The sequence below is a fragment of the Morone saxatilis genome, unplaced genomic scaffold (genome assembly GCF_004916995.1).
Source record: "Morone saxatilis isolate NCDOM2014 unplaced genomic scaffold, NCSU_SB_2.0 Contig11, whole genome shotgun sequence".
Taxonomy (NCBI): Eukaryota; Metazoa; Chordata; class Actinopteri; family Moronidae; genus Morone; species Morone saxatilis.
Genome location: NW_023339663.1, coordinates 27,330,797 through 27,348,832, shown reverse-complemented (window position 1 = coordinate 27,348,832; position 18,036 = coordinate 27,330,797). Strand labels below are relative to the sequence as shown.

General features: G+C 38.7%; 1 protein-coding gene across 1 annotated transcript in view; it reads right to left on the bottom strand.

Moving 5' to 3' along the window:
* The window catches only part of si:ch211-186j3.6 (neural-cadherin), a 275,078-nt gene that overhangs the window by 65,806 nt on the left and 191,236 nt on the right, over positions 1–18,036 (bottom strand). Inside the window, exons 26-27 of the mRNA XM_035682213.1 lie at positions 16,286–16,563; positions 2,160–2,374 (exon numbers count right to left, since the gene is read on the bottom strand). Of these exons, the coding sequence (XP_035538106.1) occupies positions 2,160–2,374; positions 16,286–16,563 (493 nt within the window). The remainder of the gene's footprint in view (positions 1–2,159; positions 2,375–16,285; positions 16,564–18,036) is intronic.

Sequence of the window (18,036 nt, the reverse complement as noted above, 5' to 3'; positions counted from 1 at the left end):
ATGAGAAATAAAATGAACTTTTTTGATTTTAGCAAATGGCTGCAATGAAACAAAGAGTGAAAAATTTAAAGGGGTCTGAATACTTTCCGTACCCACTGTATATGCAGCTTCTATCCGCATATATTGGAAGGCCGTTACAAATCATTTTATGATTATCATTATTATCACTATGCATACACATACATTAATGCAGTTATATTAAGGTCTAGCACAGTCTAAGCTTGCCGGTGGATTTATTACATGCAGTAGGTGAACCTTGAAACAAGTTAATTAGAGCTCTAAATATGTACAGCCTGACTCTAATTACACTCTGTGCAGTGACAAATCAGCCTTAACTCCACAAACTTATTAACTCTTTAGGATCCAATAACACACACTGGCTAGATTTCAGATGCCACACAGACCCTCTGACACCAAATAAAGCTAAAGAAATAATTCAGGATTTACACTGCAAACCTGCTTATAACACATACACACACATTCACACGCACACACAAACAAACACACACAAACACACAACACGTTCGGCTCTCCAGGCAGACCTCACCTCCCACACATATTACTTTGGCAGTGATGGAACAACAGCATCTTTCCCAAGAGAGAGGACCAATGCAAGGGAAGAAGTAGCGAGAGAGACAAGGAGGCGTTAGTCTCTCAGATTAAAACACTAAATATACCGAGATGTTCAAGACATTTTGTTCTGTGTTTCAGTCCGTCTATAATTCCTGCCTGCCGCCGTCAGTTCAGCAAGCTTTATTGTCTTCAAACTTCAACAATATTACCAAAGCAACAAAAGAAACAACATTTTCCCTTAAGAGCTGGAGACGTAAACCTGCTGAAGCTCAGTTTACACATATTTTCAGATCACAGTGAGCAGCAGGAGTGTGTGTTAGTGACTGACCACTGCACATCTACTCCTTCTCCTCTAAATTAGCATTTGTGTAAAAGCAATCACGTTTAAATGGGAATCAAAGTAATACACATACAAATGCATGGGATGTCAGCTTTAATAAGATCAATATCACACAGTGTGTGTGTGTGTGTGTGCAATTGTGCAAGAGTCACTGTCACTGCCTAATCCTCATGTTGTGGCAAGTTAATACACACAGGGAATTGGACCTGAAATGGATTTCCGTTCTTGTCTACTAACAATCCGTACTCTTTAGGCTAAGTGAAAAAGGGAATTTGGGAGGTGAAGTACGGTGTATTTCTACAGTTTGTTCATTTGTACTTTACATCTCTTTTTTTTGTTAAAATAAGTGTTAAATAGCTTTATTCTGACAGCCATCACTGATATACAGTGTTCAATCAGTAATGTGTGTCTCCAAGTCCCTCCTTTCTGCAGTAAACAGATAATTCATTTTCTGGTATCCCATTCCTACGTTATCCAGTCAGGAGAGAGAACTCGACAAAGAGTTTCTGTGTGGGACATTCTAACTACAAGAATGGATAGGAAATTGGCCAAAACAAAGGTTTCACTTACTGCACTTTTAACACAAATCTTTTAGATTATAATCTCTGCACATGGCACATTTTCTATATATCTTCATACTGTGAACCTTTACACATTACTTGGGCAATATTTAGCATAATCGGACAAAAACTGTACAGCTCTTTCATTTCGAAAAACAGATATTGTACATTTTGTGTTTTCAATTTTATATTTGTTTCTTGACTTTTGCAGTACTTGCTTTTTATTTTTATATTCTCTTACTATGTTATGCACCAAAATAACGATACAAATTCCTTGTATGTAAAAACTTACTTTGCAACAAACCTGATTCTGATTGAAGTCAATACCTCCCTTAGGCAACAGAGCTTCTTCTCACAGCATGGAGTCAAACCATTCTTTTTATTGTCGAAACAAGATAATGCTAAATAATATGTAATTTATGCACTGTTGCTATTGCAGTTCCTGCACTTGAGGGTAACGCAGTCTTTTCGGATTCCCTCATCTGCTTCTCTCTGAGAGCTTTTGGTCTCATATAAATGTTCTGTTCTGAGGACATTCACCCGCTGGTCCAGGAAGGTTAAATAAATGAGATACAAAGTAAAAGCAATTTCCTCTATCTCGTTTCAATTACAGTTGTTGTGAAATAGTGAAGAATTATGAATCAGAGCCAGATAGGACATGTTATTAAGCTACAGATGTCTCCTACCTATGGCCATGAAGTCCTCGTGGTCCCAGGCCTGCAGCTGGGCTAAGGGGCCGCTGTACAGCAGCAGTCCATCAACCACGTCCGTGATGAACTCCAGCGACACGTGGCTCTCAAAACAAGGCATTATGGGAGGAAACCAGGCATAGCCGTTGCCATGGAAACTGTGCTTGTTCTGCTGGCACTCAGGCCCCTCGAACTGAGCTGGGCATTGGCACCTTGGGAAGAAGAGGAAATCAAGAGCCAAAATTACATGAATTAGTGAATGCAATACATAGATGACTGAGTTTGTTTGTGTCGTGCCTTGAGAAGATTACTTCTTTGGTTCCAAAAATGTGAGAGTCCTCTGGAAGTTGAAAACACTATTCTGATCCCATCTCCCACCCCTTCTTTTGAACCACTTACTGTATTTTGGTCTTTGGACCATTTTTTTCTGCATTCTTTCTAAGTCTAGTTGTATATCTCTCAAGACAGCCTCCCCCTTCGGCTATTTCTCTCTCACTCCGTCTGTTTCACTGATGCAGATGTTCTCATTAGTGGCAAAACCACAGGGAGAATCACTACATCACTAGGAAACTCCTCTCTCTGTATTTCCACACAACAAAGGGCTTATTTGTCCTTTCGCTTCGTGTCATAATTTAACCTATCACCTCCTCTCTTCAACAAAGTTTCATCCTTGGGTTTCTGAATACAAAATCCCTTTTTTCATCCATCTGTCTTTCAATCATGCCCCACTTGCTCTAGCATCTTTCCCATATTGCAAACATACTACATTAACTGTTTTATCTAATTTATCTTACCCATTCATCTCATATTCTTCAGTGTGTCCATATTTTTCAGAAAAAAAAAGAAAATAATAAAGACTTTTTGCTTCATACTACATCTTTTATCTGACAGTCACTGATTTTAAACAAACAAAACAAACACATACAGGTTTCAGATTTCAGATTTCCATTTGAACGGAGCTAAAAAAAACAAACTTGGATGCAAACAGGCTTGTTGCATCCAGTTGAGTTTAATGTATGCGTGTAAAAAGCGACCACAATAGTAAGTTGCAGAGCATAGCTCATAATACTGTCCGTCCAAACTTTGGCAGTAGTAAAACAACCCGGGGCCACAACATCTGGAGGCCCTTAAGAAGCGTAGAGGTAAACATTTGTTTTTACCTGCAATTTTGCAGTGATATTATATTATTAGTGTAATACGAAAGTAATTATTGTTGGCTTAAGAAATAATTTGACAGACTATTCTTTGGTGTGTCAACAATCTTTGGGTCTCTCAGGTGCCCCATCCTGTGCACTGCACAGGATGAGCATAGAGCTCAGTCAATCTTTCTGGACTTAATTTTATGGTAAATACAAGGTGTACAAATACAAGTACCAACTGTGGGAGCTGTCATCATACAGTACAAAAGTGTTTTACATTCTAATATATGTTGCCATATTTTATTTATTTTAATGAACAGAGAGGTTGCGTCCAGTATATGGAAACACACATAAGCAGACATTCTATTTACACAGCAAGAATATACAGAAAATACAGTAAGTGAAAACTACCTATAATACATTTGACAGGAGAACAAAAATATTTTGTAACTCAAGAGGAAGCAGAGTTTGGACTTTTACTTTAAAAAAAAATACCCTGACAGATGTAATGGAGGCTCAAGGCTCATCCTGATGACAGCTTCTTCATTCCAAACGACTTGAGTGGATAAAGCTGTGTTACAGCTCAACTTTACAGTTAGACCCTCACTGATCCTGTCTGGGACTATTAATGATATGAATAAGTAATGAAGTTACTGCTGCTGTGCCACATGTGTAAAAGTGAACACAGCCCCATTATTAGTTTGGAGACATGCATCATGTTCCATGTTCCTGCTGTTGTGTGATGGCTACAAGTATTTAACAAACTCTGGAATAATGACTTCTTTCCAAAACCGTTTAATAAAGATTTATTAATCTAACCCTTTAGACTCTGCACAATCGTAGAGCTAAGCAAAAGAGGCTCAACATACAAGGTGTTTTGCATTTGTGTGTATGTTTGTGTGTGTGACTCGGTCAACTTAAACCACGTAAACTGGCCTTAACATTCTGCAATGTTCATGCACCAATCTCGGGGCTAGGCTGTGGAAGAAAGCCTGATATTCAGATATAGCCCTGTGTGCAGAGGAAGCCTAGTTAACCTAGACAGCTGAGGGAGAAAGCCTGAAAGCAGGTGTCTCATGCCAACAACAATATTAAATCAAGAGCATGAATTAAATATTTGTTGACATAATGTAAAGAGTGAGAAAGCCTGCGTAAGGAGGTTGCAAACAAAGGACTTTCACCCAGGAAACGACTTACAGCATATAACGTATTATTTTATCCCAAATCCTGATCTTTTCCTCAGCCTAACCAAGTAGTTGTGTTGCTTAAACCTAATCCATCTTGACTGTCCCATGTTAACCACATATCTAAAGGGCGTCTCATACAGACTCTATGTACATACATATACCAACACATATCTGCACACATACCCAGAAGATATCTAACCATGCCATCTGCAATCACCAGTCAGCTGGATAAGAACAATAAACCACCAACAGGCAGAACTAACCCAGAAAATGTAAAATACAGCTCATCAGCAACGGCTGTTTTTTCAACATTTTGGACATGTGGTGATGGTGGATTTTATCTTCAAGGCTCTACACATGCCCCAAATCATTTTCTCTTATTTATCTGATTCTAATATCCCTTCTTTCATCCTTCCCTGTTTAGTAGCTGTATATGAATCTGATGAGAAAGCCTTGCATTCTTTCAGGCAAAATAAAAATTCCCCTTACTCAATCCACCTGTTGTTAGCAATTATGAAATATACAGATTGTACACACAGCCTCGCTGCAGACTATACACACAGACACACACAGCTCAGAGAAACAAGGTATTTCTCCAGGGCAATTTCTCTGCTCCTAATACACACATTTTTCATTGGTTTGTGTTATTCACACTTCAACTGCTTCTCAAGACATTCTGAGTTTTAGCCCTGTGGATCCTGCAAAACCACACAAAGATGTGTGTTTGCAAAATCCTGTGCACGCACTGACACACACGTCTCATTGCTGTTCTGTAGACAGCTCATTTCTCATCCAAGTGTTGCTCTCGTCCAGGATCGAAAGAGGACAGGCGGAGGCAGTTAGAAATTACACAGCTCACGTACAATCCATGAAGCTCGTGCAAATCAAAAAGGGACATGTCACTTAACTGCCTTGAGACAAAGAAACACATAAGCAGACAAACATGTTAGGAGAATGCTAATGTAACATGCAAACACAGGGAAAAGAAGAAGGAAGAAGATACACATGAGGGTGCTTGTGTGTCTGTCTGTGTTGTAAAGCATAGTAATGAAAATCAGTGTCCCGCAAATATTTAAGTCAAATAAAATTTTTAAGTCTCCTCACTATGATCTGTAAAGAAATATAAGCTATAATGATCATTCTGCTACTGTGAATAAATGTCCATTTTGAGTATAAACTGCTTTTGAACATACTTGTTATAAAAGCACCTCTGGGTGGGTGTCTCCCATTACAGCTGTTAACGGACTGATGATCTAAGATCTATATGTGTCCAATATCTGGTTTTGTCTCTCAGCTTCCTGTTGTTTGAGGCAATAGTGAACGCAGGTAAAACATTGTGGCCCTGAGCGTTATTTCTTTCTCAAAGGTGGGACCATGGGGTTAAAGGGTTAACCATAGGCCGAGGAAGAACCCATTACATTTTGGAGTGGATCCGATTGACGGGGCAGATACATAAATGATCACTTTCGTTAACATTGTAAAATGAATGATATTCATTGTGCATGCATGAACCCCTTGTAATTAAAGTTTTTGCATTTGCATATCATGGAAGACTATACTATTAGCCTTGGCGGAGGTCGGAGTGCCATCATTTAAACTACAGTGTCTCATTTTCAAATTCTGTGTCCTACAAATACTTAAGACTTGTTTCTATGGAGACTTGGAGTTCTTTAAAAGGCACTTTGAGCAATGATGTTAATGTAATCGGTAATGTAACTAATTACTCTTGCTGTTGTATAATTAGTATGTAATTGGCTGTCCAATAAGTAATTGATTACAAGTAACTTGCCTATAACTGTCTGTATGTTAGTGTTAGTGTATGTATGTTTTGATCACTGTAGGTCTTTGTTGGAGCTTTAAACCAGTGGTTCTCAAACTATGGGCAAAAGTGGGGCACAGAGCCACTGCAGGTGAGGTGTGGATGAACAGGGGAAACATATGGAGTGGAGCAAAGAATGAATATGATTCATGTACGGAAAATAAACAAGAGTTTGTTGATGCTATCACGCTAACCATTATTTTAGACTTTCTTATTAGCTTTGGTTTTTCTATCATTGTTCATGATAGCTGAAAATCGTGGGGTGTGAACTTTTTTTGGTTTCTGAAGGGGGACATGAGAGAAAAGGTTTGAGAACCGCTACTTTAAACATGTGTGGCCTCACCAATGGAAGGCAGTTACCTCATTCCTTGTATTCTTACAGCCTACGTGCAAACCTGTTTTTGGACACTGTACTTTCACGAAGTATAAAACTCGCTTCCTGTGTTATCTCATCTGTGATGATGTTATTTGTTTCACCTGTTCACATGTATCACATGTTATTAGCTGGGTCAGGTAACTGCCTCTCATTGGCTGGTGCTTCTGTACAGGTAATACCTGTACTTGTTTGTCTGTAGACCTACAGTGGTGTAAACATGTTGGCTTTTTTAATGCCATTAATAAATAATATCTAAGGATTTAAATTTGAATGTTACTTATTCAGTCATGACTTTTTAAAATAAAAGCCACATTTTCAGAGGCTTCAAACCCTTACTCTGTTCACATAGATCCATAATTTATGTGAGTGTGTGTGACTAAAGGCACCAGGAAAATATGCATGCCTGTATTTCCATTTTGTCAATGTCATCCTAATTCTCTGTGCGCAAGACAATCTGAGACATAGTTTTAGTCACAATGGCCAAGCCCTCCAATCCTCTTAAGGCAGCTTTGTTTTGCTCATTCGCTGTCTGTTGGGAATTGTGTTTGTTAACGTCGGAGTGGCAGCTGTAATCCCACCCCCAACCCCCCCACTCCCCTAATCTCATTATTAATCCCAGCGCCTCGATTATCTGCATGTTCTCCCTTCAATCTTGGGCCATAATCTGTTTGTGTGTGTTTGTTCATGTTGGGGTGGGGTCATATCTGAAAGCCTCTGGAACAGAAAAATATCCTACAGCAAAAATCTTGTATTATCTCTTATCTTATCTACATGTATTATTTCTTCTCCCTTCTCTTGTGCTCTCTTCTACTCTTCTCTCCTGTGTTCCTTTACCATTTCTTCTTTTCCCACTAATGTTACTCTCGTTTCTGTCTTCAGCTCTCTTATTGCTCTATATTGTTTTCATAACTTTCTTTATTTCTCCCCTCTTTTCCCTCACTTTCTCCATCCCTGACATCCTATTTCTTGCCTCCTTTCCTCTTCTGAACTTGGTGAATCACACAGCAGATGTTACAGAGCTCAGGTACTGTAGTGTGAAAATGTGACAATCATACAGCATCTGTGTCTCAGGGTTGACAACTTTGCCTGCTTTGCCTCGTTCTCTCCTTGTCATCTATTTGGCTGATACTTCACAAAGAAACATTTTCTGCACTTTCATTCTGGTCCACATTCACTTTTCATAAAAGCCATGCAGCACATGGTATTTTAGAGGCAGCAGAAGCAATGTGGCCAATAAGGAAAGCTTCTGGCTAGTGATAAATGCATGTAATACATTTCATGAGTTGAAAAGTCTTAAAAAAGAAGCATAATCCACAAATGCTCCCACAGTGCACTCAAGCCTGAAACATGAATTATACATCCAGATGTATTTCCACAACAGCGTTTCACACTAATAGGCCATACCTACTTTTTGTCCAATAATCAGGTTTAAATTAGATGAATTTGTCCAGCACTACTGAGAAGTACAAGATTATGATTGAACATGTTCGGGCAGGAAGACCAGGAAATGTCACTATAGATGAAACAGTCAAAGCAAAGGTCTTGCTGTGACTGCTTCACCACAACACCTCAATAAAAATAAACAGATGGGTGACAGGAGGGAAAAACAACCAGTGACCTATTAAAGTGTGCGGACACCACAAGTTTCTGGAACTCTACTGGAACAATGAACAGAATTCCTCCATCGTGGTTCATTAAGTTTGCTTATGATACCACATTAGTGCCCATAACTTGGAGCTCAATGTCTCCAAAACAAAAGGTGGACTTGAGACATACTGGCCATCTACCTTAAGCCATAAATGGCCAAATTAAAACAGGTGGAGTACTACATATTACTTTTACTCTTATGTGAGGACATTTTGAAATAAACAGTGTAATCAAAAGAGTGAGTGTCAATGGATATTATGTAAAATGCAAGATTTCTATCAAATTTATATGATGATCTTGCCACTACAATTATGAAGATACAAATTCACTGGAATAGGAGGATGATGAAACACCTACTGTACAATTATGATAAAAGTGATGAAGTCAAATAAAGTATATAAAATACATCCAGGGATAAGATAACGAAGAAAACTGAAATAACAAGTGAATACTATGATTATGTTCAATAATGCAGTGTCCGGGAGCTCTGATCAGATGCAAGTGGCACAGAATATATTATAGCATAATTGGAAATGGTTATGTCTAATAAAAGGTTTCTGCAGGTGTCAAGAGGTTAAATTGAAGACCCTTGTAAGACCAGTACGAATGCTATTTTAGACCTATTTTATGGGATAAGAAAAAAAATGGTTATTCAACACGGAATTATTATTTCCATCTTGATTTATTTTGTAGTTGTTACAGCATGATCAATAGATTTTCTTTTCCCATAAACACATTTAAGAGCGTAAAATGTAAATATATAAGAGTTACATTAACTTCATTAATGCAATCAATTTTTAAGAGAAAAAATTCAGATTATTGGATTTTAGACCCACATTAATGACATAAAAAACCTTAATAGGAACTTTATTTTTGATTTGTAGGTTTGAGGAGTGTGTATAGCTATCAAGATATCGCTTCCATCAATGCTGTGAACTATGTAATAAAGGTGACTCAATATACAAAGAAATGCAGCATTGTTTGCACATTAGATTAACAGGGAGACAATGAGAGGACATAAATGTCTACATCTCTAATGTGTATTTGTGTGTGTTTGTGTGCATGTGTGTAATCCAGGGATTATGTCTAACGCGGATCCAGCCAGTCATCCAGCTCTGGTCCAGCGGTGAGCCACATTACACGCTGGTTCCAACCAGCCAGCCTGAAATCCTGCCCTTTTCACTCGCTGCTTCTAATTAAATGAAGCTGAAGGGTAAAATTAACTTCTACAAGACACAGCAAGAGAGCTTAGTGGACACGTGTGCAATGTTCATCTGCTCTCACATATGTTCAGAAGGAGTATGTATGTGTGGGGCTGAACACGTCTGTGTTTGTGCTTCAGGATTAAGCATATGAACATCTTAAGCAAAGAACACCTGTAGCAGCAGCTGCTAGTACCACTTTCTTTTTCTATGATGTATAAATTCTGCCAAGGTCTGATGTATATATGTGTGTGCTTCACAGGTTCTTTGTCTGTGTGGCAAATGTAAATCTCTTCAAATTAACATTTCAAAGCGGAAATCTGTAATTTATTTCAGTCGTAATCATAATGTTAGAGCATCTACATGGTCGAGTGCTGTTAGATGTTTAAATCAAACCTAAACTGCATGTTTTTCTACTACAGCACAGAGAATTGCTCTGTAAATAACATGGTCCATGCTTTTTGTTTGAGTAAAAGATCAGGACCTGAAATGGAGAAACTTCTACTTTATACTTTATTTAGTTTCATGACCACGTCACATGGCTGTGTGCATACCTGTGAGAATACTGCTGTGTTCACATACAGAAGACGATGAAATGGTTTAATTTCAAACTTCTTTGCACAAAGAAGTACAGATGCAGCCACCTAGAATTGCCGGCTGGTCCACGACAGGCCCTTACTTATCTGAATGGAATAAATGGATATATCCGGCTGGCAGCTGGCCGGCAGCCGGCTGGGGGCAGCAATTCTAAGTGGCTTGTACTGTAACTGTTACCATTCTGTCATTGGCAAACAGTAACACTGACTCACAGCCACATAGCAGCCCGAACACAATGAAAAAACCGACTTCAACTGCAATCTACATCAGCTTTCTAGTTGTCTCCTTCCTATCTTCAAGCATGGACACGCCTTGTGTTGTACATATCTTTTTCAGGCTAGATAGCCAACTACCTCACCAGCACAAGAACTGTCAGTTTGTTAAATGTTGTGACCCTTATTGTTTGAAACATCCGTCTAAATTACTGTCTGTTGCAAGTTTGCGTCCATTATGTGTCTGTGCCCATGTTGGCCTGTTGGATCCCTTAAAATGTCCTATAGTGTCATCATGAGGTCAAAATATTAATGTGTCCAGTACTTCAGCATATGACCAAGAGGCTGCAAAATTAAGGGTATTTCCATCACATTGTGTCAGAGGCCTTTGCATGGTGGAAGCAACTTGGGGATTTAAAGAGGATGATTGTGGACAGGAAATGTTCAAGCAAAAATTATGATCTCTGGCTATCTGTTCAAATGAATTGACCTTATCAGCTAATCTCATTAGCCTTATGCATATTTAGTGTGTAGTGTCAGGTCAGCTAGCCACTTAGCCTTATCCAGCAACAAATATCATGACACCAATAAACAGAAGCTGCTCTAGAAAAAAAAAAAAATTAAAAAAAACTGTAGCCAACGAGACAACAATGTAAAGAAGATTTCAGCTTTATTCTCGAATCAGTGCGAGTGTGAGAATTGACTCTTAATTTCATCATAACATTAAAAATCTGCATGGAGTTACAGTTGAGACAGTGATAAAAGCTTAAGTCTACACACCGCTGTTTCATTTAATTGGTTGCACAGAGGCCTTCACTTCCACCATTAAAGATCCGAGCCTGAGGATACGCGGAGCATCAGGCTGAATTACACAAAGTTAAACGGGGTCAGGTCTCCTCTACCAAAGAGCTTATTTCGTCATCATGTTTGTAGTTAAAAGGATTTGTTGAAACGCTCTCACCCCACTTTTGGCCTTGTTTACAGAGTAATTTATGCTAATGAAGACACTCTCCTTCAGTTTACTTGTTTGCCAGGAATTCGAAACAAGAGCTGGCAGTATATGACAGCTAACATGCTAGAGTTTTCATCTAGCAGGAGGTTGTGAAAGGTTTGTTTCTATTTATAACGCTAGGGAACACAGAAGCAAACAAGAGCTGTATTTTGAGTTAGACTCCGCCAAGAATGTTCTGAAAATCACATTTTTTTAACTGCAAGGCAGACTCCATAACTGCAGAAAGGCCAGGCAGTTAAACCCTGTCAGGAACGGCAGCACTGATGTCTGCATCCAGTGAGGCCTTGTAAACTAAATGTGCAAAATCTGAGCATGGTCCCCTGGCACTTTATTTTAAAATGAAGTGCTCTTATATAGGAAAATTGGGCGAAATGAACAGATGGACGAAGGACACATACAGTCAGTTACAGTTGAGTAGCATAATTATGTTTCAGAGTTTATGGTAAATCCACAAAACCTTGAGAGACTGTTGGAAATCCTAAAGGAGAGCAGAACAAAGACAACACAATTTAGTTTCACCAATTCAAAATCCATTGTATGTGCTTGACATTGTGGTGTCATCCATGTATCAGCGAACAGTGGCTTCTCTGTCAACATGTCAAAGCTGCAACGAAAACTCTTGTTCCATTTTTACATTGTTTCCTGTCTACAGCCCCACTTCCTATTAATGCAAAGTCTGCATAATTTTAATTTTGCTGTGTTTCTGGGCATGTGAGTGCCCATATACAAAATTAGATACTGTATAGTTGAGCTTTGACATTGGTATTAGAGGATGAACGCAACAGCCATTCAAGCGTTGAATTGTTGCTGGAAGCAAGGGAGACACAATCAGACTTGGGCATCAGGACGCTGGAGCTATAAGGGAATTTTGTAGCTGTCTTTTTCCCCCCACATTCTATGTATATTGCTGTATTAAACCATACTTAGTGTTAATGCCCATTTTACACATTAAGAAATGTAAAGAATGAAATAGCTGAAGCAAAAAACTGAATATGAGCGTAAAAAAGAGAGTTAGTAAACCGTAGAAAGCAGGATTTGATGCATTTGTTGCTTGGGCTGCGAGCAATGCCTCTTTAACTTTTTCGATATGTTGATGTATATTGCACTCTCTGTCACAGTGCCAGTAGTCTCACATAGGCAGACCTATCTTCACAGTGCTGGAGACAGTTCCAGGGACCTGTCTCCTTATTTCCTCTTCCCCTCCAATCAGGGACAACTCTCTCACATTGCTGTCTTGCCAATCTTTTCTTCTTGCACAACATGAAGGAAAAGACAAAAAGCGCAGTTACACATGTTCCAATAGACTATAACAAATAATAAAGTAGACTTTTGCATCGCACCAGAAAAGGGGCGAAAATAAGTGGTGCCAATCTGAGCTGGAGAACAGACCCAAACAGAAAGAGAACATTAACACTGGCAGCAGCATGATGCCCCGCCAATTAAGGAGCAGCCGCAATGTTAGTCCTAACAATAAAAGGTCATACTTCACACTCACCATCACACCTCAAACTCATTGTAACTAAAAATATAGGTTAAAGCGCCGCTTTTGAAACCAAACTTTGATGAAAGATTTATGTATTACTTAAGTTATTACAATTCATTGTGAGGAGGAATAACTTATGTACAAAACCAGGTAAATCCAGTGGTGGACTCACCCAAAATGCCTTTTGCTGATACAAAAATGGATATGAACACAACAACAAATAATGGTTGTTTAAATAAACAGCCTAAAACAAGTTTGGTGCAACTACACCCTCCCTGCCATACTGTAGCTGAAGCTGCCAACACTTCCCCATTCCAATATGAAATTCCTCCACCAGATGAAGACGTATGTTCAGCTGAAACAGCTGTTAAGAGCTATAACAGAGGTTCAAGAATTCCCTTTAGCGTGAAGAAAAAAAAAAACTAATTGCAAATTCATTTTAATTCATTCATCCACAGTTGCAAAATGCCAGTGAGAAACAACATACTCTGCTGTTAATGAGCAAAATAAGTGTGAAAAGACCTGGGAGTTCAAATTAAGAGCTCTGCGGTTATGGGATTATTAGAACATTTGCTGCCATAGTATTAAATAAAAGTTTCCTTCAGTGGCACTGTCGTTTGTTTTGATGTGTTCATTTCCTACACAGTTTTTAATCACTGAAATCATTGGAGAGAGAGTTTGCCTCTAAACTAAACACAGCGTGAACACACATGCGCACAATTACACACAAACACCACAGGCATATTGCATTCATCTCTCCGACACAGTCTCAAAAGCATATGCTTTGAGGTTATGCTAACTCCTTTAATTTCCTTTTAATTCCTCCCTTCACATCCATCTCCCCCTGCTCTCTTCCTCATCATACCAGTCTTCATTCACTGTGGCTAGTGTTCATTGTCTTCGTTTTGATATTCCTGATATTTTAAGCTTTTTTGCAGTCGGTGCATTAACAGCAACAGCCAAACTAGAACCTGATTTACTGTGTCAAACTTCTTTCCTACATAACCAAACAACACATCCCACATTGTACAACTTCTTAAGTCTGGAGGCAAGGTAGTAGTAAAGCAGGAGTACTGGGAATTCATGTCTGGCAGAACCAACAATCTGGCATAAACTATCACCACAAGGTGTTTACTGATCTTGATGCACTAAGAGAAAGCATTTAAACCACAGGACAGGCCTGCTATCCGAATGTGTGCTTTCTATTTAATGACAACATGAGTTGCTTGGGATTTCTCTGTATATGTTATATCTGCTCCCCCAGCCTGATCCTGCACACAAGCTGTAGGATTAGCTAAACACTGCAGAGGCTTACAACCACACATAGCCATACACACATATCTCTAATGTCCTGAGATTATTCAATGAATGGCTTTCCAGTTAGTTCACCATAATCTTTGATTCATATAATTCTAAGCTTTTCAAGTAGTAAAGATGTCAGGTCTTTCATGGTGGGAAAACCAATATTATGCCAATATAACTGAAAATGGGATAAAAGTACAGTAGATTGCTGTTGTTAATTTAACAATTTAGATGAATTTCCTCTTAAGGGAAAAGTGATCCCAGTAAAACCTACACTTTAATTATAGTATATTGGTAGTTTTAGTAAAAACACGTACCATAGACCAAACAAAACTTCAGGCCATATCCTGAATAACCATATCCAATGAAAAGCTGTGAAGTAGAGTAACAAAGAGTTTCTAAGAAGTTGTGATGTACAGTATTTGGGTCATTTATGGAAGATCTGGGGGCCGTTTCTTGTAAACCATTAGTTAACATATGGTGAATAATCAGGCTGGTTCCATATCAGGTCCATATCATTTCAGTATTACAAAAAAGCAACAACTATTATATGTCAAAATTATTGGGTTTTCACAATTATGATTGTAGGTTATCCAGAGTGATACATTTTTAATTATTTAAAGCACAGTGCATCTTTCTGCCAGAGGAGGTTATCCCATCAGCGGAGTCCAACTAATTAACATCCAAAAACAATCTCAAAGCCATTTCAAAAGACCTTACATCTTCATGTAGGTCAGTTTTTCCAGAAGCTGATTTTTTAATAATGGTTGTTTACTGCCTGACAAGGATACATTTATTTCTTATATATTATGAGTTTCCATTGAAATAGAGTGCTGAGTAATGATGTGTAAACAATGAAGAAACAATGATCCCCAATTCCAAATTCCAAAAGCTTTTTTGGAACGTGTTGCAGGCATCAAATTCAAAGTGATGAAATATTTGCAAAAAAAAAAACAAGTCACTAGTTTTGAACATTTAATATCTGGATCTTTGTAGTGTATCATTGAATATAGGTTTGAAAAGGATTTGGCAAATCCATATGTATTCGTTTTTATTTACGTTTTACACAACATCCCAACTTCATTGGAATTGGGGTTGTTCTATTATTCCTGTTGAAGTTACTAATAAGGATAATCAAGGGAACTTGAACTTTGACATTTCAAAATGTCTTCCTTATATAAGTACAAGACCATGGCAATGCATAGTGATTTATTGGCACATTATATTTACTGAAATAACTCAAGAGCACTGCAATCTGTATACTGACATCAACCAGCTTGTGGTTTTCAGTTTTCCAGAAGTGAGACTTCATACCCTCATAATGAGGCTTCAACTTTAAGGCTAGCAGGGCAGCTCAAAGAGACAGCATCCAACAAGAGAAAGAAAAGGTTAAAATAGCTCTCTCACATTTTAGCCTCCATAGCCAGGCAACAACACAGAACAAAGGCAGTGAAGACAAAACAGTAAGAAAAACAAAGAGAGGAAAGAGAAAGAAACAGAGAGAGACACCAGTCACAAAATAAAAAGAACAGCCTGAAGTGTTAAATGAGTTTCCTACATTGCTTCAACTTTAATCTCTAAAACACACACACACAGACAGAAACACACACAGATAGCCATTCTAGTGTACAATCATGTCCAAAATTGCTGTTGGCACCCTTTGTGATTTTTCTATCACAGGTCCAGTGCTCCTACTTTCCCAGCTCATTCTATCTCACTTTGCCGACCTCCCAAACCACAGTTACATTTTGGAATTCTGTGGGAAACACTGTTATTATTTAGTCAGTGATTGTAGTGTGTGTCTGCAAATTTCCACGTTTGAACGGCACGATCACTGTTCAGTAAAATCAAGCCACAGCATTACCACCATATTTGACTGTCAACAGTTTCAGAATATTGCATCATTGTATTCACTTATTTATATTTGTATTTTCAGCAATTTCTGCTTAAGTAATATCTAAGCTTCGAGTTCTCTTTCCTGTAATTGGCTGGGAAAATGAAATAGAATTTATGTCCAAGGTTATTGTGTCTGTTGGCGTGAATAACAAGAGTAATTTGTTAAATTTTTTGTTAGAAAAAGTCATGGCTTTAAAATAAACTCTTCCCCTCAGGCTCTGTATTTTGTATGCCGTTCTTTTTCAACTCACCTGTAGCCGTGCTGAGTGTCCACACACACGCCACCATTGAAGCAGGGGTTTCTGGGATATGCGGTGCAGGGCTGGTGGGACTGCTCTCTACCCGGGCAGGAGCATACAGCTGTGGATTCCACTGTTACAGATACAAGACTCATCGTCCCACAATCCACCACTGTGGGTGTGTCCCGCAAATTCAAAACATTGGTGCAGCCACTGGCCCCGGCGCACTCTGAACCAGGACACTCGTCTACCCGGATTTGGAACACGCTGATCTGCAGGAATGACTGGAGCTGGATGGAGAAAGAGAGCAGAAGAAACCAGATATTGGCTAGTGAACTGCCACGACACTAGTGAAACCAGGGCATGTGAGCGTAATGGAGCAATGAGAATGTCCACTCCTCGGTCACCCGCCGTCCTGATTTCATCGGGGACACACAGCATACACATACACAGACAGCAGGAGAAAAGACCTTCCCTGCAGATCATCACAAGAAGGTCCTTTTAACTTCAATTCATGAAGTTATTAGAACGATCAGCTCAATGTATGATTAGAAATTAGCAGAGAAGCAGAACCACTTCTTGACCGTGTGCTTCTAATATGAACAGCCACTCTCGCATGTGAATTGACAACGAACGGGAAGCATGGAAATTATCCTGGGTTCACCTACAGTGGTGGTAGTAGTGGTCCAAAGTGATACTGGAGCGGGAGATAAGGCGAATTTTTTAATTTTAGTAGTGGTTGTTATATGGCAGGCCCTATAATAATATGTATTGTTTTTTTAAGAGATGTTTCTCCCTTTTCACAGGCACTTCTACCTACCAGCAAGAGGTGCTAGTGTAGTGATGATAATCCCCCACCAGCTTTCCACCCACAAACACTGCCAACTGTGTTCAACCAGTAGACACAAACAAGCCAGACACAACACAGCCATAAACGGTCATAAACCGGGGTCTCTGCAGTGGGGCCAAGTGTGTGAAAATGTTTAATTCACTTTTTATTGTTTAAAAACAGGTTCTTTATACTTTTGATTTGTTCCTTACTCGTTCCTCGCTCGAAACGTTTGTGTAATGTATCATACTAAGTTACCAAAGTTAAGTTTAATAAACCATAGCTTCCATTAAATTTCCAACAAAGCAAGAAAAAGAGAAGTGAGGAAAAATACAAATTGAATTATGTAGATGGGTATACTTTATGTACCCTAGGTAAGTACTTTAGATCAAGGTCTGAACTGGATGCAACAAGTATGGTAACACCTGATGGGAATGAGGCTCTTCTTATGTTCAACTACATGCCAATAATTTGTTACATACTTGGATTCTAAGTCAAAGGGAAGCTTATCTGCCGTGTAAGGGCCGGAAATCACCAAATACCTTGCAAATAAATAAATAAAAATAACTCCAATCTAGCTTTAACGTGAAAGTGTATTTGATCTCCTTGCATACATAATCCATAATTTTTTCAGGTATGATGCAGCTCCTGTATGTACATTATTATTACAAGTCTCTACATGTCTTCATCTATAATCAGTGACATAAACATATGGTCCCAATCCAAACTTTATGATGATTTTTAGCAAAATATGTGACAGTGATAATAGTTTACTGCAGGAAATTGAGAGTGTATCCAATGTTATTGTCAACCTTTGCAAAAAACCTAGAAAAACCCAATCCAGGAACTGGCCTGTAATCTGTTGTTATTCCAATGCATAACCTTAACCCTAGCACTCACTGTCCCATAAAAGCAGATCTTTACTGTAAATGCA